The following is a 20,035-nucleotide window of genomic DNA, read 5'->3' on the forward strand; positions in this document are numbered from 1 at the left end:
TTTCTTACTTTTTTATATCCTTTTTAGGATAAAGTTTTGTTGTGGGTGTAGGATATATGAGTAGAATATAGCTTTATAATTATTTTTATAAATTTATTGCAAATAATTTATGGTGTCTTTATCAAGCATGTGGACGCAATATTCAATAATGCAGCAGGGTTTTGTTCCTTATTGTTTAGTTTTTAAAACCTTTAATTTAAGCAACTACACAATTTATGAGTTTTAAGCATTTTCATTTTATATACGTGTAATGATGAGGAGATTGTTGCTGTCAGCTTTATACATGAATTTATTCTTTTTTACTTTTCTGACATTGATATCTATGATTAAATTTGATGTAATGGTTCCCATTTGCAGTGCGAATAATATTTGCTTCCAAACAATTGTACTTAGATTTGACACTTTTTTGTAAATGTTATGTCCCAAACGATAAATTCCTTCATACGTATTAGCCAACTCCACAGCTTTGGTAGCCAGGACTTAAAAATTTGTAGCAGTTAAAGTGTATTTATGAGGTGAATACAATTTTGATTAAAGAAAACTTTTTATGATTTGCAAAATAAAAACATAATGTAAACAGTAAGCATCAACTTTGACATTCTCATATCATAACTCATATCATAACTCATATCATATAAGGACAATCTGTTTATTTATTTCCGATTCATTAAAGACAAGATATTGAGTCATATAAGAGAATCTTAACAATTTTTAAATTTAATAATTTACTTTAAATAAAGAAAGTAGTTTTAAAGCAATATGGTTGAAAGGCTGAGGACTTACACTTTTCTCAAAAAAATTAATCGATGTTATGATAATAAAACAAAACTCTTGCGATCTCAGCAAAAGTAAGATTTTTATTACCAAATAAGAAACAATTATTACCATTCTGCAAGGAACAAATAAAATAAAATAGGTCATACAGTTTTCAGACACACAGACTGCATGACAATCTAAGAACAAATTTTTGAACTTTTAAAGCAAATTACATACAATAAAAGCTATTGTGTGAAAAAAAATTAAAAAACAAGTTGTTACAAATGAGACTATTGTATGATTCCAGCAACTTAAAAATTCTTTTGGAATTTTAAAGACTAATGAATACTATTAAATAATAACAGAAAAGTTTTCTGTGTCTCTTTTGTCTCATTTTTGAAGCAGAACATAAATTAAAATACACATTTCACTTTTACTGATCATGCTTTTCTCTGAATCGTTCTTATTAAAAAAGATGAATCGTGTTAAATTACGTTACATTAAGTTAGTAAATGTGTTTTTGCACTTAGGAGGAAAAAAGGCCTAATTTTAGATTGACAATAAATGTAATAATTTTCATAGTATTTTTTCCATATCTTATTTAGAAGCCCAAAAATTGAATAAAGAAATTATAAAATATATATACCAATTGTTGAGTTATAGAATCTAATGAGCTAAAGTTGTTATAAAATTATGAATAAAAAGTTACAAGATGGATAAGTTATGAAATTAATGAAGCATAGAATGAAAGGATAAATATATGTAGCAAAATATATGATAAAATTAATTAGGAAACAATTAAAACGAAGGTGATTAATTTCAGATATATACAAATAATAGTGATAGAAGCAAGAAAAATGGAAAATATCGGAATTTTCCCTGACAAACTTAAGAAACATTAAAAAAAGTTGAGCAGCCACAACTTTAAGTTTTAATAAATATGATTTGATGTTATAAAAAATAAATTAACTATACGAAAATAGTTGTGAATATGTCATAGATTTGTTTCTTTATGTCATGGCTTTACTAAAAATATTTTTTCTCCTTGTTTTCATAATAGCACGCATTTTACAGAAAATATTTGAACAAATTTAATGAAAATATTTTCAAATTTTTTTAAGGACTCTCTTATGAAGAAAATATTGTCAATCAAAAGTTGTTCAGTATAAAATATATGCAATTTTTTTAAGATATTGTAAGCAGTTTGAAGAATACATATTTTTTCCAAAATAGAAACAATTGAAAACACATGGTAAAAATGAAGGAAATAAAAATAATTATTTTTCAAACTGCGTAAATTTTTTTTTTATACTTTTATCTTCAAAAATATGTACACTTAATAATGTGATGATTTATATAGGGGATTATTTTTTTAAACTTTGTTTATTAATTAAGATATTCAAAAGAAATTGATTATTCTGAAGATATAAATATTTTATTACTCCAGATTTTTATTTAATTTACAAGAATAGTTTCTATTTGAAAATTCTTTTAACCGAAATATGTATGTAATTAACTGAAATAATTGTGTGTATGTAACTTTTTCTTTATGGAAGGACGAAGTATTTTGATCTCGTTATTTGAATTTTTCTAGTCTTAAACGAGGATAAAATTTTAACTTAATTCAACAAGCAACTTTTAAAAATATCCATGAGCGCGAAGATTCGTTTATGACTTTTGCGAGTGCTGTATTGAGGCGAGCGTAGGGTTGCCTCTGAGTGAGGGTTACTAGATAAGGCGGTGAAACAGTTGGCAAATAAAACCGCGGCGAGTGGAGGTGCTCGGGAGTCGACAATGTGTAAAGTCGCATCCCGGCACTACAACTCTTGTATTGCCGAGATAGGAAAAATTCATTGGGAGAACGGATAAAAAATTTTGGTAGAGCAGATTGGGGTTTCAAGCCATTGTTTTTCCCCCCGCGGATGCGATGCAATGAGTCGTGTGGATAAGCATGGGTCATTTGAGTGCAGTGAGAATTTTCCAAGGATCAAACACTCCTTGGACCAGCAGGTCGTTCTGTGTGAAATTTTTTGAAGGTGTCACGGTACTTGGATTTTTTTTTTTTTTCGAGGGACTGTACAACTAAAATTTTGATTGCTATTCAAACGAACTGTTAACAATACAAAGAGAATAATCCGTCCAACGCGTTTAAAACAGTGTTTGAGTTTTTGTTCTTTTTCAACATCCTGTTTTAGGCGAACAAAGCACAAAGCTAAGCTCAAAATTTAAATGTGCTTCACTTTATTTGATATCAATAAATCAATTTGATTAGTATTATGATCGTGTCGAATGTAAATAAATAGATGATGTAAAGCAGTTTGAAAATGCTGTGAATTTCGTTGGCATGTCTATTTATTCTCTAAGAAATTAAAAATAAAGGTGTTTTTTAAATTCTTGTGTTTTCAGATTTCATCAACTACTGTATTCGAGATACTTTGTTATCTTTTGTTCTTGGAGCCAGTTTTCATCATAATATCAAATAAGCTTCAGTAACTTAAAAAAAAAATAAGTTTTTTAAAATTTGGAATTTATTTCTTTTATAATGAGCTACTAATTCAGAAAAATTTAATTTCTGATGGTGTATCGAGATGGCAGGAGCTACTGGATTAGAAATATCCAGGCGCAACCCACAAGATGAATATGATCTCATTCAACGCATTGGTAATGGTACCTATGGTGATGTCTATAAGGTAATATGATTGATTAAAATCTTCATATTAATATTAGCTTTTTTACTTCATGGAGAATAAATTTAATATAAATATTATTTATCAAGGACTCGTAAATATTGCTTAATCATTCATTGTAAAGAATTGTTTTAAGATTTGTCGTATGTATGCAATTTTATAGTTTTACAATGACAGTATCATAAAAATGCCAATTGGAGTTTTTGAATTGTGTATAGTTTTTAATGTATTGTTTCTCGTATAATTATACTTTTTTTTTCTTTCAATGAATTTAATCTTTATATTTGACATTGTAAGTGTTATTAGAAATATAGTCTTCAAAAATATTATTGTATTTTCAAAAAAATATGATTTGAATTTTTTTTTCTCTTTCATTTTTGAAAACTTCAATATTGGATACTTCATCAGTCTCTAAAAGCTTATAGTTCCTTGCCAATTCCAGTTTGCTCAACCAGGGTCTTTTTTTTATAATTATAGCTATGAGAAAAAAATTATAGGCAAAATAATTTTGATACATATGCTGTTAAAAAATCAATCAAGAACACATTTCTAATGTGTGTTACTATGTCTTTGCTTATTTCAGTTGAGTCCTTATTCAAAGCTATGTCATATAAGAGATTATTTCAAAGTTTGTTTTCATAAATAAACAGTGAGAGATAATGTATAAATGTTAAAAAAATTAAAAGAAATTTTTTGGGGGCATTTCATTAAGAATTAATACCTTATAGCACAAAGTTTGGCTGGAAAAATGCTTAAGTTGCGTTGCAATTGTTTCTCCTAACTTTTATCTCATTAAGTAAAAATTTTCATGCATTCAATTTCTTTTTCTATAATTACAAATTGGTATTTTATAAATGTAAGAAACATTGTCAATTTTAGGAGATTATTGTCTAATACTAAGATATTACTTAGTTACTAGGTAATTACGTAACTAGTTGATAAAGACATTTTTATCTAGCATTTTTTTAAAAAAAAATATTTAGTTTTGCTCATTTTAAATTTAGTTTCACTTTATGTGTTTTGATCTTATATTTAATATATTTTTATTGAATGTCATCAGTATTGATTAATTCTTTAGAATGTTTATATATTAAGTAGATAAATTGGTATATGAATAAAAAAAATCAGTTATAACTTAATGCGTAATCTATGCATTTAGGTAATTCTAAACTAATAATCATCATCAATGTCTCGACAGCCCGAGGTGGACCTTGGCCTTCTCAAGATTCCAGGCCAACCTTTTTCCTTCTTACATTTTCCAGTTTTTAACTTTTAAGACCAAAAGGTCTTTTTCTAGGCCATCTATCCATCTTAAATACGGCCTGCATTTTTTTAATGTGCCAATTGGTCTGACATTAAAAACTCATTTATTCTTTGTCATTTAATTGAGTTAATAATGCCAGGTTCAATATATGAGTGATAAAGCTCTAAGTTAGTTCTACTTAACCACCACCATTTTTTTGAATTCCTCCGAAAATACTTCTCAAGACCTTTCTCTCAAAAGGGCCCAACATAACCTCATCCATACAAGATATGGTCCAGGTTTTACAAGCATATGTTAAAATTGATCAAAAGAGATTTATAGAATAAAGCTTTTGTTTTTCTATGAATTTCATTAGATTTTATGTATTTTTAAATTCCATTGAAACATCTATTGGCTATAGAGTGATTCTCTTTTGTATTTCCATTGTAATATTGTTCTTGTTATTGATTACAGAACCTAAGTAAACAAAATTGTCAACAACCTCAAATTTATATTTTTCAATCTCAAAGTGGATGTTATTGAAGATTGTTTTAGTACTGGATAAATATTTAGTTTTGTTCTCATTTATTCTCGAGCCCATCTTGAGAGCTGCTTCCTCTAAAAAAATAGAAGCCTGTCTTAGTGCTATAGGTGCTCTAGCAATAATGTCTATGTCATCATAAAAGGCCAACAGTTGTACAGAATTATTAAAAATATTTTCCCTGGTGTTAATGTTGGAATTTCTTATCCATTTTTCTAGTGCTAAATTGAAGAGTAGGCATGCCAATGCACTCTCCTGTCACAGACCATTATTTATTGCCATTGGGTTTGACAGATTATTCTGCATTTTGACTCTAATTTTAGTTCATTTAGTGTTAAGCAAATCAACCTAAATAACTTTTTAGACACTTTTAATTTGCTCAAAGCTGCAACGACCGCTTTTCTATTGATGCTATTGTAGGCAGCTTTAAAATCAAGGGAAAGATGATGTGTATCTATTCAAAATTCTTTCGTCTTCTCCAGAATCTGTCGAGTGTTAAATATTTGTCAGTGGTGGTTCTTCCTTTCCTAAATCCACCTTAATAGTCTCCAACTAGTTTTTCCACAAATGGAGAAAGTTTGTTGAATCTAATATTTGAAAATACTTTATGACTAGTACAAAGCGAGCTAATACCTCTATAGTTAGAGCATTCAAGTAGATCACTTTTCCTGTGTATTACACAGGTTACACTCATTTTCCATTCCCCAGGGATTATTTCCTGATCTCAAATTAGTTTTATTAAGTTATGTATGTATTTAGTAACTTCAATTCCATCATTTTTCAGCAATTCGGATGGAATAGCATCAGGACCAGGTGCTTTATTGTCTTTAAGTTTATTAACACATTCAGCTACTTCTTCCAATGATGGTGGTTCAGTCATATTTTGGCTGAAAGTTAGCATGTTTTCTGTATGTATCTCACATTCATTGTTGTCTCTTCTCAGTCGACAATCAAAATGTTCATTCCATCTCTAACACCTCTTCTATCACTCAAAATTACTCCTTCCTTATTACGACATAAGGTAATTCTTGGTTTTAATTCTTTACACCTGTGGATGATTTTCTGAAAGAAAGCTCTGCTTTCTTTAGTATCTCTCAAATGTTCAAAATTTTTAAAGAGATCCTCGAAAAATTTATATTTTTTTGTTTTGAGAATTCTTCTTTCATCTTAGTATGCTATCACTGAATTTCTTGAATGTCTCTTACATCTTGCTCAGCATTTTGTCATATGCCTCATTTTTTTTCTTTTTGTAGACGTAAACAATCATTATCAAACCAGTCCTTCCTTTGTGTTTTCTTAACGATTTCCACAACTTTTTACCAACTTGAATGATTGTTTTCCTCAATGTATTCCATTTATACTCTCTTCATCAATAATATCATCATTAATATATTCTAGCTCTTTCTAAAATTTTATCTTAATCGTCTCACTCTTTAGCCAGCCACAATAATATTTTTTCAGACATTCACCGCCAGTCCTGTGAGAATTTAAAAGTCTTGCTTTGACCAGAAAATGGTCGGAATCCAGGTGAGCACCACGATAAGTTCTTACATCCAGTATGTATGCCTTGTGTCTTTAATCAATTAAGAAATTATCAATTTGATTGTAAGTGCCTCCATCAGGTAAACTCCAAGTCATTTTATGAATTCTTTTATGCTGAAACATTGTGCTTGATATAGCCATATTAATGCCTGCTGCAAAATCAGTAAGTCACACTCCATTGTCGTTTGATATGTCATGAAGGCTACACATACCGATAATTGGTCTAAATTCCTTTTCCTTACCAATTTTTGCATTTGCATTGCCCACCATGATTTTGACATTGTTTTTTGGGCAAGATGCATACAGTGCTTGTATTTCCTCATAGAGGAGCTCCTTTACCCAACTATCGTTGTCCTCCATTAGAATAGCCCATTGTGTAGCTCTAGTGTTACGTAAATAAAGTACCTTCCTATCTACAGTGTTTTGACTACAGCGCGAGAACGCGATAATCTCGCAAATTTTTTTCTTTTCTCGCATTAAAAAATAATTAATGCGAGAAGTTCTTGCACTCTATTAATCAATTTCAAAATGGCAAATCTCATGAATTTTGGAAAAAAATATCGACTTCTGCCATTTTAAATAAAATCCATTTCACTTTTCTTCCTTGATCTTTCATTATTTTCAACATTGGTCCTTCTTATCTAGAGCTTTCCTATTTACCAGTATTGTTCATATTCGGAACTGGTGCGAACAGCGGAACATCCCCCCCCCCCCGAATTACGGAACCCTTTTCAAAACACATTTCTCTACAATCACGTGTTCACCGTAGGTAAGGTTCATATAAGACGTTTAAATTTTTTGTGTAATACCTTGTTAAGTCAACATTTTCTACTCTGTAACGGACAAATGAAAATGAAACAAATGTCGATAGAAGCGGTCAAAGCGAAACAAATACGGATATTTTTTAGATAAATAAAAATTCAGTTGAGAAGAAAAATGAGTCCTTCATAATAATATATCGTTATTATGAAGACTCAAAAAAGAGAAAAATATTATTATTGAAAGTAATGTTGAAGTTTTGGATTTTATTAAAAGTAATGATATTTCCAGCATTAACACTTTTGATTTTGAAAATTTGTATACCAGCATACCACATGAAAAAATTATTGAGATTTGTGAAGGTATTTATGACAAGTATTTATTTGATGAAAAAATTGATAGGTTTAACTGGTTAGATTTATGCAAGTTTAATCTTTTTGAGAATGTTCTTTTTAATGGTTTAGATTTTTATAAACAAATTATTGGAATTCCACAAGGTAATTCCTTTTCTGGAGCTTTTGCCAACATTTTTTTGCACTTTTTTGAGGCTAAATTTCTTGAACATAAAGTACTTAATGCTTTCCGATACATTGATGATTTAATTTTGTTTAATTGTGACGATTTTAATTTTATTTATACAATTTATCCTGGTGATTTGGTCCTGAAAAAAACTAATGAAAATTGCTTTAATATTGAATATTTAGATTTTAAAATTGATATTGTTAACAATTTTATTAAAATTGGTGTGTTTGATAAAAGAAAGGCCTTTAATTTTAATGTTATTTTTTTCTGCAACTTTAAAACTAATTTGTGTAGTAAAATATTCAAAAATCTTGTTTTTTCGCAATTAGTTAGGATCAAGAAAATTTGTAATAATGTTGAAAGTTTTCGAGAAGCTGTGGATAATTTTTTAAATAATTTGAGTAAAAATGATTTTCCTTTTAATTTTTGTAATGTTAATTTTTTAATTAAAAAAATGATTGATGGTTTTTAGGTTTTTCTTTATATTTTTTCTTTTAACAGGGCGCAATTCTAGTCTTAACTGAGCAGCCCCAGTTAAGCATTCTATTAATTTATCTACGTATTTCCTTCTCCTGACCTTTTCATATCATTTTTAAACTTTTACTGCGCATTATTATAGGGGGCGTTGTTTTTCAGTTTTTAGTGTTTTCTTTTCCTCCGCTTTTGAAGTTGATTCTTGACCTGTGACTGTGAGTTTTTAATTTTCTGATGATTTTTATTGATTTTCTTTTCGTAATTTGTTTATTCTTTTGAATGTATCTTGTTTTTCCTGGACCTCTATACAAAACCATCGGGGTACTGAGGGAGATATTTTAAGCTTTTGCTTCTCCCTCAAATAGAAATGGTTTTGTTTTTAATGGCTACCGGGGCCGGTACCTCCTGAAGACGTCGGCTTCGGTGGTCATATTTTTGTTTTATTTCATTTGTTTTGTATATCCTTCATAATAAGTTATTTAAAATCAGCTCTATTTTTAGCTGTGAACGAATTACCAAACTCCCTCATCGACAATTTACAGCAATTTGTAAAAGTTGAAGGCTGTGAAAACTATGTTGGAAGATCTAGCATGAAGTATGAACATGGAAATAACTTCATTATTCTATAGCAGAAATAACTGAAAAGCCTATGTTGGCAGATGTGGAGGATAGGAAAGTGTGTGCACAATGCTACAAATTTACTTAGTGATTCCGAATAGTTTAGCATCTGTTGCAAGGTCATTTAGCACCCAAAACGGTATTGAGACGAAATATCATAACAGATTCACTGATAAGCATTTGAGCAACCTAATGAGAATAGCTGATGAAAAAGTAGATATAGAACCTTTTCCATATGATAATGCAGCAAAAATATTCAATGCTTTAAAAATAAGATGTTAAAAATGTATTATAATTAAAGAAATATTTTTTTCCAAGTCTATTCGTGTTTTTTTAATTTTTAGAAATCTCACTTAACTTTTTGAAATCTCACCCTGTTTTTGAGAAAGGGTGAGAAATTCTCTCCCATTTTTTTTCTGTAAAGAAAACACTGTATCTACCACCATTGGAGCATGTAAGTTATTAAAACTATAATTAAAGATGATTCCTTTTATCCTAATTTTACACAACCTTGGTGACTTTGTTACAAAGTCAATTAGAAAAGTTCTTATTCGTTTACTCAGTTTAAAGCCAGTATCAAATATGTGCCTGTTTTTATCACAGCTATAGACAATCACATAGTTTTTCTTTTCAATTATTCCTTTCTCCTATCAATCTGATCTCTTGCATAGCTAGTATATCGATTCTATAATAATCAATCTGCTTTATTAGAAGTGTTCTTTTTGAGCATTTTTAGAAGGGCGTTTCATCCTGTCTGCTCTTTGATCTCTATGAATGGGCCTTTTTTGTCCTTTTCTTTAAATATGCTACCCATCCCATAAAAACACTGCCTTTTTATTCATATACCATTTTTTAAAAAAAACTAATTCACTGTTTAAATAATATTCACAGACTAGTAAAATTATTTGTGTTTATAAGTTTAATTCTGATTACTACAACAAGTATTTACTTTCTTAGGATTATTCTCAACTTGTTAAATTTTCATTAGTATCTCTTTTTTCATAGGGGATATTAATAAATTTTTTAGTGGTTTTAAATTTTATAATAAATAGCTTTTTTTTAAAAGAAAAATGCAACTTTAAATGTTCATTTTCTCATAATTTTCAGGTTAAATTATATCAAAACCTTTCAAGTTGTTTATCAACTAATAATTTTTTTTAGTTGACATTTTTAAAAAAAGAAAATTATGCCCAGAGATTATATATTGGCGTGACTTTAATTGTTTTTATAAACTACAAATTTCTCTCTTATTCTGATAAAGGGAGAGAATCATTTTTTGAAATATATGCATAAAGTAGTATAAGAGGGTAATTTAAAAGTTGTTGAAGATCAAATTTAGTTATTGCATAATATTACACATTTTGATAAATTTTATGGTCTTGAATGAGCGCCCTCTCAAAACTTGTATTGCCCTTTTTTGAGAGGCAGTGCCATGCCCTTTTTTATTTCTAGGGAGAACTTTCTCAATTAGCAGTTGCAGTCCTTTATTCCTATATCAAGAACGAATGTTTCATGATCCAATTCTCAAGTCCTTAAAGTCTTTACTTAATCGTCTCCTTGTAGTCAGCTTGGGGTATATTTCTTCTTGAGATTTCGTAACAGTGTTTTTTTTTTTTTTTTTTTGCGGTGTAGGGTTGTTAGTCCTACGCCCAACCCCTATTTGGCGGGCCAGTCTTCTGATATAATCCCCAGGAGCAGAGTACTCAGCTATACTCCAGAATTCTAAACTGATACCTGGTTTTTATTTTTTTCTGTTTTTACTAGTTTTTTACTGGTCAATTATAAGCCAGATATAAATAAGTTATAGTTTTTTCACTGTTGTTATTTTAAGCAAGCTGAGTAGAAAAAAATTGCTAACAATTTAGGTTGCAATGAGCTTTTTTATTTTTATGCATAATCTATGCAGTTTGATCCTGATTCAGTGGAATACATTATGAATATAATCAAATAAAAGAAAACTGATTGTCAAAAAGCCTGTTTGCTATACATAAGTTTCCTAAATTGCCCTATGGCAGAATTGCGGTGACATGGCGACAATGTTGCAGAAGGTTACAGAGTTCTCACTGAAAGAATTTTTCTTTAGAAAGTAATAAATTTTGGTTTTCTTTCTACAAAAATTTTCGAAATTTTTTTTTTATAATTATATTTAAAGGGTGCCTTTTTCGTGCATCGGAGGGGAGAGAAATGTTCGTAATTTTTTGATTCTTATTTGAGAAAAATGAAAAATAAAGAATATTGAAGCAAAAATTTCTTTTCTGCAGAAATTTTTTTTCCCTTCCAGAGGGGAAGAAATGATTAATTTTAACGTGAATGATTAGTTTTAACGTGCTTTTTTCATTTCAGTTTTCTTCTCTTTCACGGATTTTAAGATTTTTAATTATTTTTTTACGTGATGATGATTTACGAAAGGCAAAAAAAACGAAATAATTAGTGTGTTTTCCTCTCACAAAATGTGACAATATCGCCCGAGATGATTAGAATAAAAAAATATATTGCATGTTCATTTTAGAAAAAATACATACAATTTTATTATATCCAAATATGCTTTTCTTTGTGAATACAATGTTTGTTACTTTAAATTTAATTAATAACATATATATTAGTTATTATTAAAAGTATCTTACATATATATATTTGATAACAGTAAATAACATATATATTAGTTATTATTAAAAATATCTTGCAGAAAGATATTAGTGCTAGAGAGATTTGTCGCAGAAAGCCCAAACAAATTCTGCCACAGGGCTAAATTGTTTATTTTTTATCTTTAGGTCAAGAATGGGTAGGGAAGGAAAGAATTCTTTTTTTTCTTCCTATGTATGGAAAAGAATCTGCAGATTTTTATGTTTGTTTTTAACATACTTTGATCAAAACGTTGTTTTGTCAAATATTAATGATATCACATGATTTCCTTATTCTAGATTCAGTAATAAAAGGCTTTAATTTTGCCGAAATATCCTATCCCAGAATATCCTTTTAATAAACTAGTTCACTAAGTCTTCCAAAGAATTGTAGGAAAAATTTAAATATTTATAATATAAATATTATTTGTTTCCTTCATAAAATTTAAACTACCACTGTTTGTTAAATAAGTTTAATAATCCTGATGTTTCATATTTCACTAAACTAGTTAAAATAAATAAAATTAGGATTATTAGTCATAAATTTTTAGGCTTATAATTATTACAGGGAAATGACCCTTAAGAAAATTCCTTATTTTTTCCTTATCTTTCTTTAATGGAAGTCTGTATATTTGTATTGTAGGCTCGTAAAATTACATCTGGGGAGTTGGTTGCCGTCAAAGTCATCAAACTTGAACCAGGTATATAAATTAAATCTGTTATTCATGTGAAAATCTGTTATGTGAATTAATTCTTTCTTTTTTAAAAAAAGATAAAATTTTGTAAAATGATTTTTAACAATACTTTTGTCAATTTCTTGCCACTTAGAAAGCAATCTAAAAAATAAGTTTAAATGGAGATCTGGCATCTAACTTTATGGTTACTTTAATTATACGCATGTGATACCTACAGATTCAAAATAATTTTAAGTTTTGCGTGATAATGTAATTGAATAAAAGGAGTATAAGGAAAAAAAGATTAAAAAAGTAAAAGAAATAAGAATATTTAAAGTCAAAGATTTACTTAATAGGTTCTAACTAAACGTTTATGATCTACTTTGTTGCTGATAGTAGCATGATTGCAATTGTAACAATGTTTGTAAAGAATATGCAAATTATAAAAAATAAGCAGGATTTAAATGCTTTTACTAATAATTTTTTTTAACAATAATTTTTTTTGAAAAAAATTTGCATTAAACTTATTAAATTATATTTTTTTAGAAAGCATATAATTTGCTCCAACTTTTTTGTATAAAAAACAATGTATATATAAAATTTTTTTTAATAAATGTGGTAGTGAAGTTTTTAGTATTAAGGCATATGTTACTTAATAATCATTTTGTTTTTTGGTAATTTTTAAAAATTTATTTTTTGTTTGTACTATGGTTACTTACATTATAGTTTTAAACTTTTTTTTCAATTGTAGGTGATGACTTTGCCATCATTCAGCAAGAGATTCTCATGATGAAGGGCTGTCGCCATCCAAACATTGTAGCATATTATGGCAGTTATTTAAGGTAAATAAGGCGAAAGGGGCTAATGTGTATATGCAGCTAAAGTGGACTTCTTGAATAACTTTTTTATTTATTGGTCAAATTCCTTCTCTGAGACATCATATATTGTACACTTCTATATGCAGTTGCATTTCACACTTTGAATACTTCCTCAAAAATTTGCTGAAGGTTTTTAAGGTGCAAAATTAAATTACCCTGTGATAATTTGAGATTTTCACAAGCATTGTTTCCCCTTAAAACACCTCTATTGTCCTGTATGAGTTATATCTGAGTTTGTGGGTTTTGGCAGCTTGCTTCCACAAACGCTCCTGGAAATATTCTTAGTAGTAGTAGCCGGCTAGTAGGGAAAGAGGAAGTGAACTATTGAGAGTCTTATGATTTTGGATCGGTAGCAGTATCACTTTTCTTTTGGTAGGCGTGCAGCTTTTTTTTCCCTTTTGAAAATAGTTTTGTTTAAGTAGCAAATTTGATGTATTTTAACTTCTCCATCGATTTAAAAAATAAGCTTTTTTTCCTTCTTATGCATAATGCCTTTAGCCAATAAGCATAGATTAAGATTTTTTGTTCACATTTTATAATTTAGTTTGGTTTGAGACGAAGAACAGGAGTAAAGTACTTTGCAGACATTATCTTTTTAAAAAACTGTATGTAATATTAATCTAATTATTTTCGTTTTCAAAAATGCCTGAATCCATTTATTTAATTTTGACAAGCAACATTTTTGTCAACTATATGTTTTTCCAAATAATTTCAATAGTTTATTTGATGTTACTAAACCAAACACTTTTTGCACAAAAATGGAATTTTTTTGACATAAATTTTAAAATATAAAATTATATACTTTATTTAAAATATGTTTATCATTAAAATTTCCCTGATCATTCTCTTATTATTATTTCCCTGATTTTGAACAGAATTTACTTTTTCCCTTTTATTGAATTTTACTATATAAACATTTAGTTCATCAAATGAATACATTTAAAAGTACAACTTTTGAGCTCAATTTTTAATTGTTAAAAACTTTTTTTGAACTTTTATAAAAAGGAAATATAATTTTTACTTTAATGGACTTCAAGGGGTTACCTGTATGAGAGTACAAATTTTTTTTTTTTTACTTATTTAATTTCTTTAAACGAAAATTATAATGCTATCAAATTTGTTCAACTTATTAATTTATTGCTGCAAATTACGAAAACAAAAATAAAGTTTCTAAGAATATAACAGTTTTAATAAAATTTAACATAACTAGTCACAATTTAAGTTAATTATTTTATTTAAAACTCCTTTTTATATGCAGACATTGAAATTTGATTTCTGGTTTGATGTTCACTATTTTAATGAATTTTGTAACATTTTCTTGCATTTTAAATGAATTTTTCTTACATTTTTCAATGAAATTTAATTTAACTTAAATTGTTTTGTTTTTCGAGAAATGTACTTTAAAATCGTTACTTTTTTTGTTTTGTACTTAGATTTTTAACTTGTTACTTTTTAAAATGAAATCTTTTTACTCATTACTCTTGCTTAAAGTACTTTTATTCATTACTTTTTAAAAGTAACGCTCTTATGTATGGGTGGTGGGGCTTAGTTGTACATATCCTCACTGACCGCACTCCACTACCGATGGAAGCAGGGTTAGTTTTTTGCCGGCAGAAACTGGTTTTTGCCATGCCAGTAGCAGAAACTGGTTATACCCCATAAAAACTGGCAGAAACTAAAAAAACGTCTATATTAGTTCTAGTAATTGCTTAATGACATTTTGTTTACATACAGATTTAGACAGGCAGTTACTGATTATCATTTGCTAGCATCCAAAGTATTTGGGATTGAAATTATCATGTGCTCAAGAAGAAAGTGCCAGAATTTTACTCGCCAATATTAACCCAGATTTTGTACCTTATGTCATAGCTTTGCGAAACAAATCGGCCCCATTTTCTGAAACTTATTTTTCCAGTCAAGTTTTAACAACTACTCCCGCTGCTACATGGTGGTTCAATTAAAAAAAATATGCAATAGATGAAAGTTTCACAAATCTTGCTTGTTCCTTGATGGCAATGCCTGCTAGTTCTGCTGGACTTGAGAGAATCTTCTCAAATTTTTTGTTCGTGCATAGCAAATTGAGAAACTGCTTAGGTTCAGAAACTGCATCAAAACTTGTCTTTTGTTATAGATAACGGCAGAGTGCAAACAATGTAATATTTGATTTTGAATGGTGATAATTTTGTAAATAAATTGTACTTTGCTTAACATTTAATTGTTTTTCCTATGAATTATCCATTGTATGTAAATCTCAGTACTTACTTTATGTCATTTTCTGAATTTCTGTCAGTTTCTGCTACAAAAGTGGCAGAAAAGGGTTTTTGCCGTGCCGGTTATAATCGGTTTCTACCAGTGGTTTTAACCACCTCGGCAGAAACTTGCCAACCTTAGATGGAAGAAATATGAACTGGTTCTAATTATAACACATTTGATGTTATTTATTTTCTAAATTAGAAGGATTTTATTGAATGACATACCTTTACAAATTATAGTTTCCCTCTCACATTAGAAAGTTTGTGGTATACGAACGTCATGCTTCTATTTTTTTTTGAACGATACAGTTCTAGTAATATTAGCTTGCATACTGTGCAGTAGTTTTAGTACACGTAAAATCCCTTACTATATTCATTTGAAAGAAGCATTGCTAATTTCATTATATATATTTCGAATTCCATACTAGTTAAGCAAGTGTTAAATCATATTTAATCTAGAGTCTAGTGTAAATATAGATGTGAACTCCACCAACTTCTGAACTTTTTGTTAAATGCAACTATGAGTTCTTCTCTGAACTTTAAGGCGGTTTATGGAGCAAAAAATAAAAATGTGAAATTCCAAATTTCTGCATTGAAAAAGATGCATTTTATTGTTACAATGATCTTCACTAAATTTAATCGGGATGATGGTTAAATAAGTAAAATCGATCATCACTTGTGTCTTTCAACTTTAGATTCATCCAACTACCTTAAATATTGGTAGGCTTGTTTTTCTAATATTTTTCAAGCTCATAATTGGTTCTAAAAATCCTATATATCCTATTCTAAATCTTAAAATTCCTTTACAGCATATCATAGTGTTTTTTTTCTCCAAATATTTTCCTGAGAAATAGCACAGTTAATTTAAATTTACTACAAGCTGAATAACAGACTTGTAGTGAAGAATTACAGCAAACTTTTGATTATATCTTTAAGTGTCTGATAAATCTGAAAACTTATTTGCTATTGATGGAGGTATAAACTGAGATTTTCTGTGTATTTATTTGTTTAGGCATTAAAATTATGTAACATAATACATAACATAGCACTTATTTATTTTTAGATAATATGAAAATTGTGCCATACATTTCCGAATATAAGCCCATCCATGTATGAGCCACTTGTGATTTAGAAATTCACTGAAAACTGAAGTAAAAAAAAATATAAACTGAAGTAAAAAAAAGTACGCTACATTTAGAAATAAAAATGTGTCCACTTTCTACGCCACACACATTTCAGACAAACAATGTTGTTTGGTGTCCTATCATCAACCAGTTTTGTTTCACCCTTTCATCCTCCAGGCTTTTTACTTAGCATTAGAATGACCTTAACGTCATCAGTTTAACTTAGCAGAAAGCCAAAGTAACGTATTATGAAGGACTGAAGAAAGAGACTGCTGTGTGGATTGTGGTCATAAAGAGCTGCCACAGGTGACGAAAATGCAACTATTTTCGACCTGAGGCAATTATGGCAACTTTTTTTTGCCTGAAAGGGCTAAAAAAGCAACTATTTTCAGGAAAGGGAGACTATTGGGAGACTTCTCTGTTCTCTTAGCGATGTTTTTTTAGCATAAATTAGGTTGACAACCTGCAGAGCGGTAGCTTCTGAACATAATGATTTTTTTTTCTTAAAAAATAAAATAAAAATATTGAGTTGCAAATTTGAGTCATCACTTTTTAATGCTCTCAATTTGCACAGATTCCATTGTGAATCTATTTCGTTTCACAATCGCCTTTTCAACAGTTATGGCTACAAAATTCTGTATGATTTTAAAGAACCTAATTTTTAATATGATATTATGATGCTTGAATTTCGAATTTTAGTAATCACTTTTCAATTTATGTATATATATATTTGTTAAATCAATTATTGATAAAAGGAAAATTGTTTTCGAAAGAGTATGTTTTTTTTAACAAAAAATTATTTTTCTGAGTTAATTCTAGCATTTAAAAGTATTTAATTTTCTGCAAATGTACTAATTTTTTTTAAATGAAAATTTAGCGCTAGAAACACTAACGTTTATTTGAAAATTATCATATTGTCCATCAGCTTGACTAAATGGATCATGATATATTACACTGAAGTCATTTAATAAAATTTTAGTCATATTATTGAAAAATTTTTGTTCTTATTTAGGCAACTATTTTCATAATTTTAGGCAACTATTTTCATGCTTTAGGTTTCTGGAAGCCAGTATTTTGCTCATTTTTTTTCTGTGGCAACCCTGTGTCATCATCTCAATCAGCTTTGTTTCCCTCTCTCTCACGCTCCAGGCTTTTTAATGTTAGTGGATCTGATTATTAGTCGACCCCCAACTTTAGCTTTTGAAAATTTTCTAAAAATTCTTAGCTTACATTTGGAAATCCAAGGTAATTGTATTTTGGTGAAATTAACAAGGGGTTTCACTACTTTCCACTCCATAATATGTTTCTGGCTCCATGCAGCCAATTACAGCTCTTTGAAATTTCTAACTTTTAAAAAATCCTGCTCTTGATGAACTTTATAATCTTTGATATTTGCTGTTAATGCTGCCTTAATTTTATTATATTTAAGTGGGAGTTCTATATTTTAAAAATATTTTCATAGGCGGGATAAACTTTGGATTTGCATGGAATATTGTGGTGGAGGAAGTTTGCAAGACATGTATCATTGTAAGTTACTTTTCTTTCTTTTTTTTGTTTTGTTTATTTCAATGACAATATGGAAGATATTCTTCTATAGTTTTTATCATATCTTTTGTACAGTGCATTAGCAAAAGAAGAAAAGGAATGTAAATAAAATTTACTTGACATTCGAATATTTTTTACACATATATTTTTTTAAGAAATCAAATTATTAGTTAGCGGTTTTTTTCTCAAGCTTAATAGCTTTGATCCGATCCATAATTTTTAATGGAAGTTTTAACAGCATTATATGTAAGCCAAACAAATTGTTATTGGCACAAAATTGGAAAGAAATCTGTTCACCAGTATATAATGACCAATTTTGCACTTCTTACGTTAAATATTTAGAATTATAAAACTATTTAACTGCATTTTATATAATTTTTGTGTGCAATGTACCCCCTAAAAATGTATTCTAGTTAAATATTTTTAATAAGTGTGGATTACATAGGGACCACTCTTTTCAAGTATAACTAAATCATTAAACTGAAACTCTTAGATAGTCAGAGATACTTCAATGGGTGATTTTTATGCATACAAGCATTTAACATGCAAGCAATTAACATATGTATACAATGCATATCTATGTAGGATATCTATTTAAATAAAGATTTTTCAAAGATATTTTGCTGTGCGCTTGTATGCAATTTACAGATCAGCTATAACTATCCATAGCTATTTATTTATCAAATTTTGTAATTGGGCTATTTCATAATTGCGATTTGTAATGACATTAGTTGAGAGTCTTACACAGTTTTTCACATTTATGCTATTTACCATTTACAAATCTCACTTAGTGTCTTCTTACGATCATTTTTTTTGTTGCTCATTATAAGTTAATGCAAGTTAAAAGAAGTTTTGAATGGAATTGTTAGCAACCTTATTAGAAATATGCGGCTCTTAGTTCTGAGGGATGTTGGATAATCAGAATTCTATTGTAACAGAGTCTTGATTATCCAACAAGGCAGCTACTTAAATTTTTTTTTTTACTTAAAATATGCTACTAAAGGAATGTATAGGTGAGCTTTTGCAACTTTGTAATTTTTTAGTTGCCAGTGTTGAACAATAATGGCTTCTCCTACAATAAAACCTTTGCATCCATAGCATGAAGAAAAAACTTTAAATATAAATGAATTTAAAAACTAACATTTTCACCTTTTAAATACTATTATTTTCCATATTAGTGACAGGTCCTTTGACAGAGCATCAAATAGCTTATGTTTGCCAAGAAACTCTTAATGGACTAGCATACCTTCATTCTTTGGGGAAAATGCACAGAGACATTAAAGGAGCTAATATTTTATTGACTGAAAATGGAGATGTCAAGTTAGGTAAATGTTTTCCTTTAATATTGAGTATTATTGAGTTGAAAAAATTATTACATACATTTTTTATTTCATATTATGTTAAATATTTGCTATTTTACGCTCAGACCTGAAATTCAGAATATCTGAGGTCCCGAGAGTTCTGGATTTGGGGTCCCATACTGTAATACCAAAAAAAAAAAAAAAAAGTACTTTCTTGTTCAATTAACTATACTGTACAATGCAATAGAAATATAATGTTCAATTATGTTTTATTGAGTTACATAATTTTGAGTGATTTAGTGATATTTGGATGTGAAGTTTTAATAAAAGTTTAAAAATATTAAATATACGCTAGTTATAATTATCATTTATAGCATAAAATCTTTTTTTAAAGCTTAAAATTTTAGTTTAAAATAGTCTGTGAATATTTTTATTCTAAATGCTTACGATCACATAAACAATGAAACCTGACTCTCAAGACTCTTTTGTGATGAACCT

The 20,035-nt window shown here is 28.6% G+C and overlaps 1 protein-coding gene across 5 annotated transcripts in view; it reads left to right on the forward strand.

Annotated features, from left to right (window-relative positions):
- The first annotated feature begins 2,749 nt into the window (after positions 1-2,749).
- The window catches only part of LOC107437447 (mitogen-activated protein kinase kinase kinase kinase 3), a 72,446-nt gene continuing 55,160 nt past the window's right edge, over positions 2,750-20,035 (forward strand). For 2 of the 5 annotated variants that reach the window (XM_021147607.4, XM_043045438.3), the window contains exons 1-5: positions 2,750-3,446; positions 12,407-12,464; positions 13,189-13,279; positions 18,154-18,218; positions 19,415-19,561. In XM_021147607.4, coding sequence (XP_021003266.1) covers positions 3,345-3,446; positions 12,407-12,464; positions 13,189-13,279; positions 18,154-18,218; positions 19,415-19,561 — 463 coding nt within the window. In that variant the 5' untranslated portion in view covers positions 2,750-3,344. Of the gene's footprint in view, positions 3,447-6,688; positions 6,755-12,406; positions 12,465-13,188; positions 13,280-18,153; positions 18,219-19,414; positions 19,562-20,035 lie in introns of all 5 variants that reach the window. The other 3 variants (XM_087155001.1, XM_071187852.2, XM_043045440.3) reach the window with 2 other exon arrangements.

The sequence above is a fragment of the Parasteatoda tepidariorum genome, chromosome 11 (assembly GCF_982258835.1).
Source record: "Parasteatoda tepidariorum strain Cologne lab strain chromosome 11, Ptep-v5.0, whole genome shotgun sequence".
In the NCBI taxonomy this organism is placed as follows: domain Eukaryota; kingdom Metazoa; phylum Arthropoda; class Arachnida; order Araneae; family Theridiidae; genus Parasteatoda; species Parasteatoda tepidariorum.